The following is a 20,099-nucleotide window of genomic DNA, read 5'->3' on the forward strand; positions in this document are numbered from 1 at the left end:
CCTCCAGCCCAGCGACCAGTTAAATTTGCATATGAGGATTTTTGAGCTCGTACATGTAGAGGTGCTTAGCAGCAGAGGGGCGCAAGAAAGTTGAAACAATGTTTGACTTTTGTTGGTTTCATGTTTCTGGGTTCATCCTGATGGTTAAAATTTTTTTGCTCCTTGCAACATCGCTGTATCTGACACTTTGTCTTGCACTTAGTGATGAAAGGCTGGGATTCAACGGCTCCGCCATGAACAAAACCCATCCATTCTTGTCTGCAGCTATTTGGGGTTACAGAAACTTGACCACCTGTGTGATTTCTTTTTTTTTTTTGCTGTTCACTTTGTTTTAATACCACTAACAGCCTAATTTGGAGTACATCAGGGTTTGGAAATTTAATGGATAGGCGGCATCATATTACTGTATCCAGCAGAAATGTTTTGGAGCTCTTGCAGCTTCTGGAGTTTTTCCTTTGGACTTTAGTTGCTTTTTTCAGATATCCAGTCGAGTACTTGCACTTGATCATAACAGTATACTTCTACAGTGTGACCTTAAGAAAACAAGAAACAAGTTTGGTGTCAGGCTGCCGGAGACAAAAAGTCTACATTTATATATAGATTTTTGTGTGTGTGTGTAAGAGACAACATTGGTCTGTCATTTGAAATTAGGTGAGTTTTTTTTTTAATATATATCAGAATGACTCATGGGTAAGACGTAAGTATCTTAACAAACCCACATTCTACTGAAAATACAAAAATGAAAATAAGCAACTGAAACATAAAGCACTTTAAAAAGTGCTCTAGATTTACATGTAGGCTTTATTAAACAACCCAGAAACTCTGGGTTCTGTAACATTCATTTCAAATAACGTCTAAGGGAAAGGAAGCAACAGTTCCAAACAAACACCATTCTTGCTTAGCTTTTTCACAATCTCAACACAGGTGTGCCTTCTTTTTGCACACAGACAGAGAGAGCAATTTTCAGAAAATGAAGATGCATTTGTGTGATCCGGACATAGCTTTGTGACAGCCAACGCACCCCCTTGGAGAAAGCCTTATGCCTCAGGGCAACACAATGACACACACATACACACACACACACTGATATAACCACTCTAAGGAGGAGTCATCATGGGGTAAAAAAAAAAAAAGAGGGGGGGAGTGGAGGAGGAGGAGGAGGGCGCACAGCAGGAAAAGGGAGTGTTTTACTCTCGTATACTCTCAGAAATGCACCTTAGCTCCTCCAGACTCAAAGGTTTGACTGCAGAGTCAGCCACGCTTAGGTACGCTGTGGTCGGGTGAGTGACAGGAGACAAGAGACGCAGAGAATAGAAACTCAACCTCTAGGAGAGCACAGACAGCCTGCCTTATGTGTGGCTCCTCTCAAGGCTTCAAAGTAAGTCTGACACATTCATAAAATCATTGATATCACTATCTGCTGAATCGGTTTCTAATTTAGTTATTCTTTTTAGCTGAGCTGCTGATAGACACATCACTGTCTCTCAGGAAGGAGTGTCTGACAGAGTTTAATTGTGCTTTCTAGAGTCAAACTGATACATGGTAATACAGCACTTGACTCATGTCTTGATTTCCAGAGTATATTTTCTGCTGTGTCACTGGGTTGAATGGTTTCAAAGTGAGCTGTCACACTTGTGACAGTCATTCCGAGTCAGCTGTGGCGACACACTTCAGAGAAAAGGCTGAAACATCCTCCATAAATCTCGTCTCGTTGCACTTTTATTTGCGTCCATTCTCTCTCTCTCTCTCTCTTTTTTTTCTCCCAGATAATAAATCTGTTGCTTTAGCTTCTCTGAGCCTACATTAGATGCTTAAGTCTTTAATAAGGTTTAGATTGTGCATTTAATGTGGTTTCTTATCAGGGAAGAACATGAGTCACATGACTGCTTACCAATATTAGTGCTTATCAATCGCTATCTGAGCAGCAAAGTGAAGAGGTTAATAAAGCACTAGCTCTGCACTTTGTATTTGTGTGTCACAAACCTTTCACTTTTTTTTCACTCTGTATATCATCCTGTCGTGTACGGAATGTTTCTTTTGTGACTGCTGAGCTACTTGACCATATTTTGTTTGAGGTGAAACAGAGAAATAGACAGAAAGAGGCAATCGGATAGGAAGAGAAAAAGAAGAGTTCAGGTCTGGCAAAATGCCATGTCAATTCAGAAGAAGTCGGGTTGATACACAAGGAGTGTTAGTTTCCTTGTGAAAGTGGTCCTGCTTCAGGGCTGACGTGCAAAGGAACCTCCACCGTAGCCTCGGGGCGGTGATTCAGAGTCACAGGATGTATGGGACAGCGGGGCTAATCGGGCAGGTTTCACTTTGAAGTTTGTTTGTCCGGTAGCAGCCGATGGAAAATGTCTTATTCCTGGAACTGGAACTACCTCCTCGATGATGCATCTCACGTTTCACTCCAAAATCTACTTCAAGATCAATTCAAAACTTGACTCTTTGTGTGTACAGCTGTAGTTCTTATTTTTTTCTTTACTGTGAAATGAAAAGACAATGGCATATTGTGTCAACAAGAGTTCCAAAATGAGCCTCGATGTGTGGGGTGGATGTGTTGTTAAGGAAACCTGTTTTTGTTTGCAAAAAAAGAAAAAAGAACCCACATCATTTGTGGTAGCTGGAAAAAAAAGCCTCTATCATTTCTACAATCCAACAGCCAGCATGTTTTTATTGATATGGTCTGATTTACAGCTCACCCAGATATTTTGCCCTTTCCTCCTCTATAGGCCTCTTCTTCTGAATGCACCACAGACATGCTAACCTCAGAGAGGTCACCGCAGAGCATAGGAGCTACCTCTGTGACAGGTACACAAAATGCAGATATGAGATCATGGAGCGAAGCCGACTTTGAGGAGCAGTGCACCTACATCGTGAAAGACCATCCTCTGGAGGAAGAGTCCAAAAGCCACGGCAAAAAAAGAGCTGAGAGGTCTTTGCCCAGAAACCTTGCCCTGAAACGTTGCTACAGTTCTGCAGAGGTATGTAAGACTGTCCTCCTACTCTTATACCATATGTGGGGTTTTAGCAAAAGCATGGCTCTTTGGAATCATACTGTAAAATCCCTAAATCTAAAAAAAAATCATCTAAGCACAAACGGTGCAGTTGTTTATGTTTTTGCAGACTTTCTTTGCGTCACTCCAACATCCTTCCGTCCACTCATCCATCCTCAGGCGGGATGTACTTGACATGTTATTGTCTAATTTGAGCCTTTCCTCCCTCCTGCATGTGTGCCGAGGCAAAGACGGAGACAATGGCTGAGCCCCGGGCACTCAGACACATGGGGCTGTGATTAGCAGCTAGCAAAGAGTCTGATCCCTTTGTTCCAGGGACAAATTAGACCCTGAAGCAAAGCTGACACATGGGGACTCATCAAATAGGAAATACCTGAAATAATCTTTTAAATAGCCACAAGTCTGTGTCTGGCTTGGTGGAAATTGTCCAGAAAATCTAAAGTTGCGTGGCTGAATCTATAGGGAAAGTATGGTTTTCAAGTGTTGTTGCAGGAAGTAGATCTTGTGTCCAAAGTCGAATACTTTTACCTTTTAACAAGGCTTGCCTGGGGTCTTTTAGCACAGACGACCAGTGATCTACAACACAAGCGCAACTGAGATCAAGCCATCAAGAACAAAACTAAGTAGATGAACAAGAGTCAGACTCATCCTGTCACAGACACCATACGAGAATCAGTCAAAGATGAAAGACAGAATACCTTACATGTGTCTTTATGCTTTAGGTTTGACAAAAAAGGTAACCTGGTGTAGTTCACCAGTCGGGGTGTAACCGTGACACCTTATCCTCTCTCCCTCAGCCGGAAGACTGGAGACAGAGGAGTGAGTTTCACACCTGGAGGTCACAGAACAACAGCCGTGGTGAAATTTTAATGTGGTAGAGAAACTACTGAAAACTCTGACGACTGGCTTATTAAATATTCAGAATATAGGAAAAAGATTGTGCCACATCGTTATTCAGTGCGGAAGATCTGACACAATAAAATCTGCTGCCTTGTAAAAACAATAACAAGATGGCAACTTTCCAGTAATTCAGCTAACATTTTTATGCAAATATTATCGACAGTAGACTGTCTTCTACTTTTTGTTGTTTTGTTGTCCTTACTTGTCTCAGATTACCACACAAATTTTAACATCAGACAAAGATAACCTGAACAACACAAAGTAGCTGTTTTCAAATTAGAATTCCATGTATTAACAAATGAAATCTATTCAAATCGATCTGACGCTATTTGAAAAAGGAACTGTGCCTAAAACTGAACCGGTGGTGCCCTGCCAGTATCACTACCAGTAAATTAACAGTATCACTGTTTATTTATACTGGCAGTTTCACCACCTGTAAAAAAACCTAGAACTGACGGTGTCCTGCTTTGTTTGAAATGTTGTTAGTGTCACAGTGTGATTCATAATGAGATGTATGCCAAAAACAGTTTCCTAGACAGTCCACGTTAAATTTTACCAAAAGATTTGAGGATCGACAAGCTGGCAAATGACAGACTGGATTCTGTTTTCTTTTTGTTTATATATTGGCCTTTGGATACAAATTTTGTACCTAACCCTACCCTAACCCTAACCCTACCCTAACCCTAACCCTCCCCAATTTATTTAAGATAATTGAGTCATGAACTCTGACCTAACGGAGACAAGTGAAATCTGCAGTACCTGACATAATAATATGGATTGCATTGATTGAGTTTTTGATGTACTCAGAGAAATTCTGATAAGCTGGCTACCCTGGGAAAGTTCCCTGCTTTTTTAATGCTTTCACTGTTTGTGGATAATGTGGTTCCCTGCAGTCTCAAAGCCTTAGAAATTGTTTGAAAATCTTTCTAGGTCAAGTAATTTACATGACATTTTGCCTGGGTTATGACATGTTACTTCTTGAAATCTTTTAGCCTACTTCACGCTGTCAGACATGTCCTTATTAAGTTGCTTCTTGATTATGTAAGTCAGGCAGTGATCGATCAGACGTGGCTGTGGTTAATGCGATTTAACTCAGCTATTTAAAAAAAAGTGTCTAGTCACAGTTAATTCATGACTGAAAAAGGTGGATAATTATGTTTTCACATTGGCTGTGACGTCTTTTTTCCTTAACCGAAGACATCATAATTTTAAAACAGTTTTTTTTTTATATTTACTCAACTTGTTTTCTGATATTTAAAACAAGAAATAAGCCAGGGAGCAAATAGTTTTCCAAAGCACTGCATTACTTTATTTAATCATGTAGAAGTTGAATTTTAAAAAGAAAAAATTTGATAAGACATCTTTTCCCACAACTCTGTATTCTTTATTCTCTCCATTTGTGAGCTAATCTGTTATTGTCTGTTTCTGTGTGTTTCTTATTGAACAGGTGCTTGGAGTGACCAGTAGGGAGTTGATTCCAAAGGGCACCCGTTTTGGTCCTCTCGTTGGCGAAAGCTACACCAGCAAAACACTGCCGAAAAACGCTGACAGCAGATACTTCTGGAGGGTAAGTAAGCAACATGTGAGGCTCTGGATTTGGGTGCTTGAAAGCGAAATGCACGGGTGTGTGTTTCAGAACTGTTCACATCCTGCAGCTCCGACCAGGGACCTTTCTATAACAGTGTCACTGCGCTAGTTTGCAGTTGTGGTCAAGGAGAGGCATCCTGTATAAGAAAAGTCTGCTTGTGACTGCTTGGGTATTGCACTAGATGGAGGATTAATTGTGTTTGACACGTATGCAAAACTGATTGCCAGTACTCAGCAAGGCTGTCTGAAGTCACACACACACACACATGCACTCCCACACACCCAGGCACACACAGCTGTTTGGTTTCAGTGACGCAGTGGTTCTTCTCTCTCTGCTTCTCTCAGCAGTGGTATCACTGCCAGTAAATACACCATATACATGTCCGCACTTCTCCAGACTCACACATTCTCACACTGACTAAGCGAGGAAGTGGCTTTGAGCCTGAGAACTGCGATGTTACAAATCAGCAACACCAGAAGATCTTCCATTACACACAAGCTCCGTTGCACAGGGCTGGTAACCTGGAACTAAAAACCAGGCTTATCTGACCTTTGAATAGCTTAAACGGAGACGGTCTGTTAGCCATGAATCAATCAAGAGCACTGCTCCATAGCTTCAGACAGCAGAAGAAGTAGAGATGGAGAGGGACGGTAAAGGACATCTGCTCCACAATCGTCCTAGCTCATGGTGGCAGTAGGCGAGATATCGTACTATAATCCAGTCATCCTGAGAATGTCTCATTTGGTGTTGCTTTCATAACTCTAAATGACTTTCTGCACCGCAACCAGCCCTATGCTAATTATTCAGCTGAACTAAAATATAATGCTTACCATAAAGAGACTAGGAAACTGACATCCTGACTCTGAAGTCAGATCATATTACGGTGCTGCCTGTCTCGTTATTACCAGAACTACTTTCCATAATTTCAGTGCTGTTTTGTATTATAGGTCTTCTCAGAGGGGCAACTTCACCATATCCTGGATGGTTTGAATGAGGAACAAAGCAACTGGATGCGTTACGTCAACCCGGCAAGATCAGTAGAAGAGCAGAATCTGGTTGCCTGTCAGATAGGTTTGGACATCTTCTTTTACACAATCAAACCACTTCATCCGGATCAGGAGCTTCTGGTGTGGTACAGCTCTGAACTTGCCCGGCGTTGCAACTACCCTCATCTTGGCCAACTAGCTGTTGAGAAAAGTGGTAAGTGTTTGCTTAGACTGAATAAAATTCCATAAAAGTCATTAGAAACCACCCCAACGCCTACGCTTTTGACACATATCACGGGTTAGATTGTCACAGTGAAGAGCTCCCTGTCAAACAGTCGACCAGCTGACAGTCTTTGTATGGGTGTTAAAAAAGTTACTCAGTCACACCCATGGCCCCTTTGTTGAAGGAGAGTACAAAAGATGATAAAACAGACAAGGAAACAGAGAGGGGATTGTCCAAAGAGGCAGCACCTAAGTAAAATGAGACCATTTTCCTTATTTTAAACCTTTTAGTCTGTATTATCTGTTTACATACGTCAGTGCTCCCTCAGTAGTTGTGACTTAAGGTATTGACTTTATTCCGGTGCAGCATCTTTTATTTATTTAGCTCTTAAAAGAAGTGACTTAGGAAGGCTGCTTTAACTTCCTGACAAGGTGACCCGCTGAAAGATTGATATCTCACTCAGTGTTATTTGTTTGTTTGCTAAGAGGTGGAAGGGTAGGGTAAGAAGGGAGTGAACAAAAGATAAGACTTGCGCTCCTGTGTGTGAGTTGATGTTAGCTGTGTCCAAAGTAGGCTAAATGCACAACCATACCCTTGTATTTTGTCTTCCTCTATTTGCAACCTTGAGTACTTTGTCTAGTCTGCAGGAGGCCATAAAAGCACCACCCAAAAGACTTCCTTGCTATTCACTTGTTTACACGTGACACTGCAGAAGTCTTGATATTGTAAACGTAATGTCTGTGCATGATTCAGTGAACATGCCCAGCCACTTTTAGGACTATTTCAGTCTGACTGAAAGCCTAAATTTCTGTACCATGTAGATGAAAAGCAGTTTCATCTATATGATGTTTATATAAAAAAACACAAGCTTACAAATAACTAGGTCTCTAAAGCAGTTTCTGTAACCATGGGCTGCATACTATTTGCATCAGATAGTGCAAATAGTGCGTTTCCTTGATGTCTAGTGTCATTTTTTATAAGGTTAAGTGGTGTGGGAGACTCTGAAAGGTAAACTTAGTGAAAAAGGTTTTAACTCCATATTTACAAAAATGATCAAATTAATAAAAAGAACATGCTTGGATGCATATTATTACTAAAACTTTGCAGATCACTCAAAGGAATGTAGCAGCTAGCTGAGTTTTTGAATTTTTTAACTAAATCCACCTGATTGTAATGACATCTCTCCATTTCCTACTTGTCTATCAGAGCAGATTCAGGCTTGCGAAAGGACGAAAGGAAAACGAGGACACACTGTTTCTGAGATTCTCAGAGACGAACCTTCCAAACCTAAATCTATCTGTCTCAGACACCAGGACAGTCAGGTGTGTCCAACGAGTGTCCCAGTTTTTCCCTTATGTTCCAATACTGTCTACCCAATGCAGTCCAACTTGGAGCCCACTCATGGCTACAGATACGTTCCTGTGCCACCTTTGACACCATACAGCGCTTCTACTGCCAAAAGGTCAGCATTGAGCTCTCCCATTCCAGCTAATTTGCACTTCGCCCTGCAACACGCTCAAGACGCTGGTAAAACTGAACCTCACCAAAAACCTTGTGTTTCTAAGGATGCTCACTCCACTCTCAGGGAGGGCCCCTATTTACTGCCTCACTACTCACTGGGCCTTCTGCCGCATTCAGTACCATTCTACAATGAACGACTGAAACCACACTTGCCCACATCCTCTAAGTTTCTACCTTTCGACAACTATGCACACTTTCTACATCCGTTGGGTAGTGGTTCCAAAGACTTTTTACTTGCGTCATCCAACTGCAAGCAAGACCTTAGTTTTATACAAAATAGTGGCCACAAAGACACCAATGACCTTTACTCCAAAAAGATCAACTACCTCAAGAATACTTCAACTGACCTCGGAGACTTCAAATACTCTCCCCGCACCAATATCTACACAGACCTTACTGCATCTACCAAGGCCAGCTCCCCACCCATTGGCATTAATCTCCCTGCAGAACCGTCTTTTGCACCTCGGGAATGCTCACCTCCAGTTGCTACAGCTGCCTCCTCAAACTACCTTCCTTCCACACCTACCTCTGCCACTCAGAGCAATACTGAAGATGTGTTGGATCTTCGGAGGCAAAAGAGAGGAGGCCACATCATTGGCTACAAGACCCTGTCTTATCCACTCACAAGGCAAAATGGAAAGATTCGGTATGAATGCAACATATGTGGAAAGATCTTTGGGCAGCTGTCCAACCTCAAGGTCAGTACACTGAAGGAAGTTGAAGAAAATAACTAGCAAGAAATATAACTGAATGACTATGCTGTGTTTTAGAGCTTACTAAAGCTGAAACTAAAACTATTGCCCTTACGTGTTGTTTTCAGGTTCATCTGCGAGTGCACAGTGGTGAGCGTCCATTTAAATGTCAGACCTGCAACAAGAACTTCACTCAGCTGGCACACTTGCAAAAACACTACCTGGTTCACACGGGAGAGAAGCCTCATGAGTGCAAGGTAAGTGTGTAACTTCAGAAGTATTATTTTACAGTTTGACTCTGCATATTGAAAAAAAGCTAACACTTCTAGCCATCATGTCATCTAAGCTCAAACACCGTTAGATGCATTTATTACATTTACGTTGCATTATTTTTTTTTAGGTGTGCCATAAGAGATTTAGCAGCACTAGCAACCTGAAGACCCACCAGAGATTACACTCCGGCGAGAGGCCTTACCAGTGCAAGCTCTGCCCAGCCCGATTTACTCAATTTATTCATCTCAAGCTTCACAAGCGGCTGCACACAGGGGAGGGGACGCACCGCTGTCCTCGCTGCCCCAGTACGTATCTTCACTACATCAGCCTGCAGGTGCACCTCCAAGGATTCTGCCCTCTGTCCCCCTCAGCATCCCGCAGGCTGTCGCCAGAGGAGCTACAGCGGGTCAATTCTGAGATAGAGAGGTTCGACATGAGTGAGGCCGCAGAGCAGCTGGAAGCAATGGCCACTGAGGCTGAGATAGAAAAAGGGAACATCATTGACCTGATACAAAAGATAGAGAATAATATCTTAAGCCTCCAAGATGTTGCCAGAGGGAAGGCCGAGCTGAGCATCTCTAGATCAGCGGCGGAGTGTACCGCTGCTCAGATGCATTATCACTGTCCCAGGGTTTTGCCACCAGCAAGCATCAAGCTGGAGTCAGGCTGCATTTCAGAGACTTAAGACTGACCTGCTAATCCCACCAAATAATCCTTAAAGGCCAACTCAGCAGCTGTATGTCACTGTCCTATTTGAAGTAAAGCCTTATCTCTATCATGGATTGCCTATATACTCAGTAGGGATTTGAGCTCATGAAGAGTCAAGACATTGCCAGCATCACCTGGGGAAAAAAAAAACAGACTTCAGTGATCTAATATTCTTATGTCTTTCTAATTTATTCAGTTACTGATTTGAATCTAACGTGTGTAAAAAATTTGATACTTGCTATATATATTTGGTTAAATATTTTTAAACATTTGAAACAATAAATTATTACCAAAATGTGATGATATTTGTGGACTCACTGTGCAAGACTGAGTTTTCCTGTTTGCGTGCACATGCCTGTATCAACGTTGAGTGGCTAAAGTGAAAATGACTACAAGCATGACTCTGGTGTCAGTGGGCTAAGTGCTGAAATGACGACACAGAGGAAACCTCAATTGTTCGTGCATGGTATACATGCTTGCCTTTGTGTGAGAGCACTCGGCTGATGTGGGGAGTCAGTGATGCAGATAAACATCCTGTTATGAGTCTCTGGATATTCGCCAGTAAGTATCATCGCTTCAGCCTGGAAAAAAAATATATAATCACCACAAAATTACACTATTCTCACTATCAGTATGGTCTTACTGCAAATTTTGAACCTCTATGCATATACCGTGATCTCAGTTTTAATCAGGCGGTAGATGTCTTGCCCACAAACAGAAAACTTTAACTCAGCATGCATGTGCAATATCATGACTAGGCAAACAAGTTAAGATGTTTGTTAAAAAAAAAGAAAAAAAAGAATGCAATTTGTTGAATTGCAGTATTTGAGGGAAAAAGAGAAAATTGGTGATGGCTCTAATATCGCCATCAAACCGATTTCAAACACATGCAGCTCTAGCTATTAACACGGCAAGATTGAGAATCTCAGGAATGTGTGTATCATAGAAATAACTTTAAAAACTAAGATAGGATTTTTGGGCCAACCAACCTCAAAATATAAACCAAAGAAGAGTCGGCAAAGGATGGGTCTCAATGGTCATGTGGTCTAATGAATCATTTACGCTCGTTATTGACACATAGTTCAAATGTCAGGGATTTTCAAGCAAAGTTCACGGATTTTAAGTTCAATTTAGGTCAGGGTTCTCCAAAACAGTTAAGATCAGCATGCTTTTTCTAATCCAAAGCCAGTGTTAATGCGTGGAATAATGATCCTGTTAGAACACACAGCTGTGACCATGTTTCTATCATCCAGTTCTTGGTTGGAGATGGAATCAAGGAATTTGGAGATAGTCGTTTTTTGTTAATATTTTGTCCACGTTTTGAATTGCATCACTTGCAGTAAAACAGCCTCACAGAATAATGCTGCCACCACCAAGGTGGCAGTTGCAACGGGCAACTTGAGTCCTCTAAATATACTGCTTGTCACTGTGGCCAAATAATTCAGTCTTTTTTCCTGTGTGACTATAAAACTTTTCTCCAAAACGTTTTAGGGTTGGTTGGTCAGGGGGGCGGTGAATTTCAGTTGAACTCAAAGGAGATGATGTTAGAGAAGGAGCTTCCCACCTCCCCCAAACACAAACACACTCCATGGTGATGTGAAACTTATGTGGACACTGAAGCTGGTGGCTCATATGACTCCTACCTGACCTGCCTCTTAGCTGATGATACGCTGTAGATCAAGTCACCATCTGTCTTACAGTTGCTCTTCATCTTGTTCTGTATAGATGAAAAGAAATGAAAAAAAAAAGAACTGCCAAGTTTTAAAACGTCATACGGCCATGTTTCTTAAATTATGATACAAACACTACCGGTGGTTTTCAGTTGCAGATTTTGATATGGATGATGTGCCTGACTAACCCCGGGGGTTGCCTTAGTCTGGGTGCGATGGAAATAGCACTGCAAAAATAAAATACTATTTTTGAATTGCACTCTAAATAATTGTGATATTGATTTTTGCATGTTCACTCAATGAGGAATGAACTTTATGATGTGCACAGTGTAAGGAAATACGACAGGAAGCTAATGAAGCAGTGGTCGGTATCTGATACAAAACCGTTGGTCTATCACCCAGACATATATGTTTTTTTTAACTTCCTAATGATTCTTGATAATCAGCCACATCGCTTTGCCTGCCCAAAAACGATTATTATCAGCTGTTAGCAAATAAAAAAAAAAAATTATTAACTATTGTAAATTGAACTATTACATCTAAGAAGTACAAACATTCGCAGGGATGAACTTTAGAATACAATGTTTTTTTTCCAAAGGAATCAATTCAAAAGAAAATTCAGGAGGAAAATGCTGGAGACCCTCTTGTGGAACCCAGAATGGACATGCTAAGATGCATTTACCTCTGTAATTGTAGCTGGACCTGAAAATGAGACCACATCCATGTTCCAGTAGCAAATTATGAAATTTGTTTTAATTGATAAAAAACACTACATCTTTTTCATAATAGCTATCCTCATAAAGTTATATTGTCCTATCTGGCATGAAGTTTTCCCACTTCAGATCTAATATGAATTAATAACTGAGGTTAAGTGCATGATAACATCCACAACCTTTTGCTGTCTTCCACAGTGCAACCCGTTGCCCCGTATTAAACAAGAAAACATTTTAAAGACATCTGCCTCCCACATGCACAAATGATTCATCCAGTGTTGCCAGTTTTTCCAGTTGTTTGTCCATTCCCACTTAGGTGGAGAACTCTGGTCAGCATGGGATAACTGGTCAAAACCAGGTGTGGCCCACTCTGTATTCTGACATGTGTCTATCAGAACCCGCATGAACATCATCGCTTGAGCTACAGCAGCTCGTCTATTGGTGCTTTGACATATATATCTCAACCAGCAACAGATGCCAGAATGAAGATATAATGTTATTCACTTCGAATGTCAATGGTCATAATGTTATGGCCGACGACGGGGATCAAATGATACAATGGCCTGCCATAAACACTCTACAGTTACAGTCTCATCAGTCGCTCGGTAACTGATGCCCCTTTAAAGCGACCACTGACGTCATGTTTTTTTTGACAGGGGGTGAGCAACGGGAGAAGAAGAAGAAGAAGGGAGCGGATGTACCAGGAGAGGAGGATGACCAGGATCATGTCCCCGGCTGTTCCTCGCTCCCACATCTCTGCAACATGATGAACGCCGCTCCCGGAGCGCTCGCCCGCAAGATGCCGTCAGCGGCCCGGCGGAGCGGCTGCTGGATAGCGTGGTGCCAGGCGGTCCTGCTCGGCGTGTCGGCGCTGGTTATCGTGGCCGAGCGGAGCGCACGTAAGTGGGCAGCTAGCTTGCCGGTGGCGTTCGCGCTCCCGAGTTAATGCTTTATCTAATAAAGAATGAAATAAAAATAATAGCAAGACGACAAGTTTCATTATACTGTGGAGGTTTTAGCTGCATTCATGGGAATGTGGCCTCTGTAGCACTGTCACGAAGCTTTATATTCAGGTGGAAACGCAAGGTGAAGCTGTTATTACTGGTGTAAACAGAGAGCCGAGGCTTTGTTTACCACAGCTGGAAACTGGTGTGAACGCCTGAAGGTGTCCCCCAACAGCTTCACCCATCATCCAAGGCTATTTACACCCCACCGCTCACCACAAACAGCATTTATAAAAAATAGAAATTATTAAAATCCTTAAAATTTCAACATTTTTTAGTCCATATTAAACAAAATTAGCTCTCGTGCTGTTCTCACCCCACCTGTAATCTGTCAGCTCAGTCTCCCTGAACAAGCGGATCAATGAGCCAAGGTCAGGATACCAGAAAGATGACTGGATCTGTACAAAGTGTGACTTTGTGTTCTGCAGGTATACCATTCCCTGAAGATAAAAATACTCAGCTGCCGGTTGGACTCCACACTTCTGCCAATTTCTCATTTTCGAGCAACATCAGTATATGTAACAAATATTTGAAGTTTGCATCAAAGCCGGTGGACAGACAGCATGACTGCACTTGTGGGGGATCTTCTTGCTCGTGGCATTCTGTGCATTTGGCAATATATCCGAACATATGCAATGCTTTAATACAGTTAACTTCAATTACTTTTATTTATGTAGTGCCAATTTGCAACACATGTCATCTCAAGACACAGTTCCAGGTATATGAAAAGACATATTCAAATCAACCCTGTACAAACCGTTCACATATTCAAATCCAGTTCCATCCTGGTTATAAAACATTGCAGTTACATTCAGTTTGTAATGCCAAATGGTTAAAAAAAATTGCAGAAATCCACCCCACTGATAAAGCATGCTTTGTGCATAATGACCTCTTATTACCTCATTTCATTCTGGCACTCTGTAAGTTCCATTTGCACTTTAAATTGCATAAAACCTGCATTCTGCTCGTCTTTTGTTTGCGTGCGTGCATCAGTGATCTACTGTATAGGATTCTACCTTTGGAACGAGGAGACGCTGTGGGCGGGCCTCACACTCGGCCTCTTCCTTCCTGGGACAGCAGTCCAGCTGCTAAGTGTGAAGTGGTACTATGATGATGGGGATGAAAGGCGGTGTTACCTCTCCGTCATACACGTGCTACACTTGGGCATCTTCAAAAGGTATGGTCTGTGCAACCCCAGCATGTTGGGGTTTTATTGCATGTGAGCACAGCCTGCATGCTCGGTGAGATATGACACTCCTGAGAGTGCAGACAGGGATTTTTGACATCATTCTGTCATTGAGAAGGTTATCCCTGTTCAGGTGTTTGTCTCCCTCTGCTGGCAGGTTGTGGGACTGCATGAGGTCCGTGCTGCACATGCAGGACTCGGTGGCTGAGCTGGGTGCTGCCGTCATGCAGCAGGCAGACGTCGCTGCCCTGTGGCTGCTGGAGGCGCTTGTCCTAACGCTGCCTCAGAGCTTGCTGCAGGCGTATGTGGTCGTGTCTACAGATGTGGGGATAATGTCACCAGGTCAGCCCATCTCCGTGTCAGTTCTTAGCTCTCGTTTGAGGCATGACTTTATTGTCTAACGCTTTGCCTCCGTTTAACACTCAGTGGCATATTGCTGTGGACTATGTGTGCTGTCCATTTCCTGGGCCCTGGTGCTGTACAGCCGAGCCTGCTGCCTGATACGGCCAGGCCACTTGGCCATGCCACCAGCAGCCCTGCTGTGCCAGCTGGTCTGGAGAGCAGGCATGTTGGGAGCCCGGGTGACCTGCCTCATGTTCTTCGCCAGGGTCTTCAACTGGTGGGTCTGCGGAGTAGCAGGTGAGCACGGAGAGGCAAGGTCCTCCGATGCCATTCAGGCACAACCCAAAAACAAACTTTCGTAGTTTGCGTTTGGGCTATAAATCTCTGATTTCGGTCTGTTTTTGCCTTGATCTCCAGGTTTTCACTGGCTCACAGCCTCCTTCTGGCTGGTATCACAGCAGCCCGACATTTGCACTGGTCACTGGTGTTGGCGTGCCTTTAACGGCGTCCTGGGGCTCATCCACGTCTTCCTCTTCCTCAACATCAAAGACGGACCTTCGCGCTTTCGCATGGCCAGCTTCTATGCAGTAAGGAATGACTTGTTTTACAGAAAACCGTTTCATGCGCTGTGCACCGCTGTGTCATCCCACGCATCGACCTACAAGGACACACACGCTTATGTAAAGCAAAAAGTTTGCACCGTCATCCTCACCTCTGTGTCCTCAGCCTGCGGTGACGTAAAGCTGTTGGAAAATGAGTGATGGTGTGACTTTCTCCTCCTCCATTAGTTCATGCTCGTAGAGAATGTGACTCTGCTGCTGGCCGCCTCCGACTTCCTGAGCGAAGCATCATGGGATAGCATGACCCTTCCAACCTCTGTGCTATGCAGCTTTTTCCTCGGTGAGTCATTTTGTCTGCAGTATCTGTATAGAGGCACAAACCAGTCCGATTCTGTTAATAATAACAATGATTGCAAAAGGTATAGAATCAAAACTCTTAAAAACGACTCTATGGTTGCCAGGGTAGAAAATTGCTCATCTGAAATGTCTAACTGTTAAGAACATATGATATCAAATTTTCTTAAATACACAACACTGAGTCTTGTCCACTGGTGTCGTGTGTCTGTAGTTGAACTCCTCCACAAAAGAGGATAGAACAAACAATTAAGTCTGCAGATGTTATCGTCATAACTGACCTTCCCTCCATCCAGGACTTGTACAGGTCTATGGTCTGGTAAAAGGCAGCTGCAATCTCTGCTCTGCACACCCCACACATCCTGGACTCAAACTCTCAAGGCTTTTACCTTCAGGTTGGCGCTACTATTTTAAAAACAAGCCACCGAGAGAGACGTTTTTGTTTCCTCGGGTTGTCTCTCTAATGAACACTTAACAGTCGGAGTTCCCACATCGATACTTACCTTCACCTTCCCTAATTCAACCTTGTCTTCCTCTTTTGTAAAAACACTGTATATGCATATATTTACAAAAACATATCTTGTAATAGTTCCCTATTTATATTTAAAATGTTCTCACTGAGGGCAAAATGGAACCAAAGTCAAATGTCTTGTTTGCGTGCACAAACTTGGCGAATAAAGCTGCTTCTGACTGAAGTGTTAATTAACTGACTTTTCCTGATAAACCTTTTTGGAAAAAATTCTAAATAAGTTGCATTCGGATAAATTCATAGAAAAACAAATTCAAAAGATCCTCAGTTACCACACAGTTATTAAATATGGACAAAATCTTGCACAGAGACAATTTTAGCTTTTTAAACCACTGGTGCCCATCCAATTTGGAACCCAAATAATTCCTGTAAAATAAGCCAAAGCAGTTATTTATTTATACTTTTTTTCTAAGGTTGAGCAAAGTTACAGAAGACAGCTAATAATTCATGGCCCATTTCTCTTTGCCACTCTTCAAAATGAGAAAGACGAACATACTACCCGAGTAGGACGGAAGTGTGTCTGTGTTTACCTAATATCCCAAACTACAATCTAACAGAGGGGCCAATCAGTCGGGGGTCTCAGGAAAGAAATACATACTAAACTTTAATATTTTCTCTTGTTTGCTTCCAAGGAGCCACCTCGCTGGTCCTGTACTACCGGTTCCTCCATCCCAAGTCCACAGAAATCTCCCACGGTACAAATCGGCATCAGATGGGCAGCACATGCATAGAGCAAGGCGAGTCTTCCTTCTCTCTTGGTGACAAAAGTCTGCCAGCGTCTTCTGTCCAGAATCACGGCAGCTTCTCCCTGTCTGGCGTGGCTGGCTCCCTGCTGGAGCACCCAGGAAACTGTCCAGGCCACTCCAACAGCTCCTGCCCTTGCTTCCACCACCACTGGCTCCTCATCCGCCTGGCCCTGAAAACCGGCGATCTCTGTAAAATCAACAGGGCGTACGGAGCCGGTGGGCCGGCGGCCATACTGGACATGGAGGAGTACAACCAGGAGTTCAAAAGCAACGAGGGCATCACCTTTACGGCTGGTGGCAGCTGTGAAGGGGTGTCCACCTCCGAGTCCCAGGGGAAGGGCCTGGCTCCGCTCTCAGACTGCAAAGACGAGTTCCAGAGCTTAAGCGAGCCCACGTCGACCGAGCGACCCGAGGGAGAGGACGACAGTCTGGAGATGGAAAGCCCCATGGAGTCGCCCGCGTCGGATTTCAAACGCAGCTCCCCGGAGGGCAAGTCGGTTTTCGGAGACAGCCCGGAGCCTTATTACTGCCCTACTGAATCGAGTTCCACCTTGTACTTCAGTGCTGATCCCCAGTCCCCCAGCAGCGCCAGCAACCCCCGTTTGGACCGGGACATCGGGGGTCTGGAACAGGGGGTTCGGCTCAGCTCCATCCCCAGTGATCCTGCCCTGCACAGAGACGTGCGTGGACTCATGAGCCGCGTCGGGCCACGCTGCACCTCCACTCCTAAGCTGGACTGCGGGGTGTCGGATTCTCCCCCCAGCGTCCCGCATCTCACAGGTCCAAGGAGGCAGCTCATATTGTCCCGCAGAGATGAAGATAATACCTTCTAGCTGTCTTGTGGCACATTCAGGGAACAAGTTAAGAGCAGCAGCAGCTTATCCAACGTTAACGGAGCAACACCAGCTTTATCAGAGTTGTAGGGGTTAGAGCACTACATGCAGTAGGGAACCTAAGATAATCCTAAAATAACATCTATTTTTCTCATAACATTAACATTCTTAAAAATGCATTGCTTCTAAATGTTGAAAACACAGAAACTATCTATGTTTGTTTTCTTTTTTTTTAAAGGAAAATCTGACATTCAAGTGACAGTAATGGTGTGTGATCACGCCACCGGCCCCAGGTTCAGTTCATATTTATGCTATTGTTTGGCAGCTAGACTTTGGAATTATACTGTGCAAAAAAAAAAAAGAAAGAAAAATTGCTTCCACATGACTGTGATAACTTAATATGAAAGCACAATGCTTTGCAAAAGTATGCATACCCCTTGAAATTGTTTGCATTTTGAAAGTTTACAACCACAAACTTCTTTTAGTGGGATTTTATGTGCGTGTACAGATCTGTGAAGTTATTAATTTCCTAGTTTTTTTTTTCTTTTACAGCTAAAAATCAGGAACATGTGATTTGCTTTTACCCATTGGTAGTCTCAACAACTCTGACCAGCTTCACTGTTTTTGCTGAAGACAAACATCCCCACAGTATGATGCTGGCACCGCCGTGTTTCACAGTGAGGACGATGTTTTCAGGCTGAATGCAGTGGTAATCTGCTGCAGGTTATATTCTTTTTGTTGTCATTTGAATTTCTTACACATATTTGTAGTGTCACACTTCTAGAGAAAATTTTATCCGTTAGATTAAGTGGTATCAGATGAAAGGGGTATGATTGCAAATGCACAGCAGACATTTTTATTTGCAAAAAAATAAAATAAATATGTTGGTCTGTCACATAAAATTCCAATGAACTGCATTGAAATTTGTGGTTGCAGGATGACATAATGTGAAAAGATTCAAGGGGTGCGAGTATTTATTCAAAGCACTGTACACGTTAGTTTGGTTTAAAACATTTTATCATATGCAGCGACTCGGCTCTGAAACAACAGCGAATTTCAGCAAGTCATACTGAAACATTCATATCACTGCAGCTATTTGATGACAGAGTGCATACATCTAGCAGTGAGTGGAGCATCTGACCTCTGAACCTATCTCAATGTAAGCCATAGCTTTTATGGCTTCTTAAAAGCACAACTATTTTCAGTATCATCTGTTTCTGCTGCAATGTTGTTTTTTTTCTTCTTCTTTTTTTAACGTAAAAAAATAAGACTTCACTACATACATGTGATATTAATAAGCTGTGTTTCTCATGTGGTGTTAATTGGCATTGCGTTGAGCAGAAAACTGTGATGTTTTTATCTCTTTTTTTTCTGTTACATGTTGACCATGTAATTGTTAAATAACTTATTGAACTAACATTATGTTGTAAAACAACAATAACGTCTCAGGCACAAATTCATCTACTGTGAGACAAAATGAATCATGCGCATATGAGACATTTGTGGTGACTTTTTTTTATTTAATTGCTCTTGATTGCTCTTTTCAGGTGACAAACTTTTATTAGAAGCCTGTTCTGAGACAGGAAAGCAGTGTAACAATGCCTGTGTGGCATTTTGAAATATGACGTCTGAGGCCACTGGTGGCTTGAAATAAGCAATAAACAGCCTACATGTTTGACTGAGTTGACTTATTATTTATTTGATTTTTTTAAAAAGATAGTTCTTAGGAAATGAATGACATTATCTCAGACTTGTATGTTATTCCTGCAGTAACAGGAAAGTTATTTAAAGCTGATTGTGGGTGGAGCTAAATACAAGAGACTCTTGGAGAAAAAGCAGATTTAGGTTGAAATATTTGCCGCATACAACTTATGAAAAATATATCAAATTTTATTTGTATAGCGCATTTCAGCAGCAAGGCATTTCAAAGAGCTTTACATAATTAAAATAAAAACAGCATGTGACATTAAATAAACAGTGAGAAAGAGAAAGAGATTTAAAAAAAAAAAGATAAAAATATTAAAACCCGCACCCCTTTAGGACTTCAGTTAAACGCCGTCAACTGGGACTCTAAACCCTGTAAAACTTTAGTTAAACGTCGTTTAACTGGGATGTTTTCCGGGGGGCTTTACATCATTAAAACGTAGAAAAGAAATAAAAAGAAATTAAAAACATTAAAGACATAAACCCACGGAAGACATCAAAATCCGCACTCTAACCCTAATTTAGCCACAAGCAACTCTAAACAGGTGGG

The 20,099-nt window shown here is 42.4% G+C and overlaps 2 protein-coding genes and 1 long non-coding RNA gene across 4 annotated transcripts; 2 read left to right on the top strand and 1 right to left on the bottom strand.

Annotated features, from left to right (window-relative positions):
- Window positions 1-1,239: 1,239 nt before the first annotated feature.
- Window positions 1,240-10,203, top strand: prdm1c (PR domain containing 1c, with ZNF domain). The gene is made up of 7 exons (XM_074186845.2): window positions 1,240-1,378; window positions 2,733-2,984; window positions 5,365-5,484; window positions 6,453-6,705; window positions 7,921-8,933; window positions 9,056-9,184; window positions 9,328-10,203. The coding sequence occupies exons 1-7, from the start codon at window positions 1,352-1,354 to the stop codon at window positions 9,883-9,885; spliced, it is 2,352 nt and encodes a 783-aa protein (XP_074042946.2). The 5' UTR covers window positions 1,240-1,351; the 3' UTR covers window positions 9,886-10,203.
- Window positions 9,952-16,323, bottom strand: LOC103457464 (uncharacterized). The gene is made up of 6 exons (XR_001776111.2): window positions 16,241-16,323; window positions 16,019-16,142; window positions 15,536-15,746; window positions 11,552-11,625; window positions 10,227-10,489; window positions 9,952-10,042 (listed from the first exon to the last, which is right to left on the bottom strand). It is a non-coding gene; the product is annotated as an uncharacterized LOC103457464 (long non-coding RNA).
- xkr5a (XK related 5a) lies at window positions 12,917-19,523 on the top strand. 2 transcript variants are annotated; one of them, XM_008397605.3, is made up of 7 exons: window positions 12,917-13,190; window positions 14,289-14,472; window positions 14,639-14,823; window positions 14,908-15,120; window positions 15,241-15,410; window positions 15,612-15,723; window positions 16,899-19,523. In XM_008397605.3, the coding sequence occupies exons 1-7, from the start codon at window positions 12,932-12,934 to the stop codon at window positions 17,843-17,845; spliced, it is 2,070 nt and encodes a 689-aa protein (XP_008395827.3). In that variant the 5' UTR covers window positions 12,917-12,931; the 3' UTR covers window positions 17,846-19,523. The 2 variants fall into 2 exon arrangements, with proteins under 2 accessions (XP_008395827.3, XP_081458237.1); XM_081602111.1 differs by having other exon boundaries at window positions 13,116-13,190; window positions 13,724-14,472.
- The last annotated feature ends 576 nt before the right edge of the window (window positions 19,524-20,099 follow it).

The sequence above is a fragment of the Poecilia reticulata genome, chromosome 21, assembly GCF_904066995.2.
Source record: "Poecilia reticulata chromosome 21, P_reticulata-male-v2, whole genome shotgun sequence".
In the NCBI taxonomy this organism is placed as follows: Eukaryota; Metazoa; Chordata; class Actinopteri; order Cyprinodontiformes; family Poeciliidae; genus Poecilia; species Poecilia reticulata.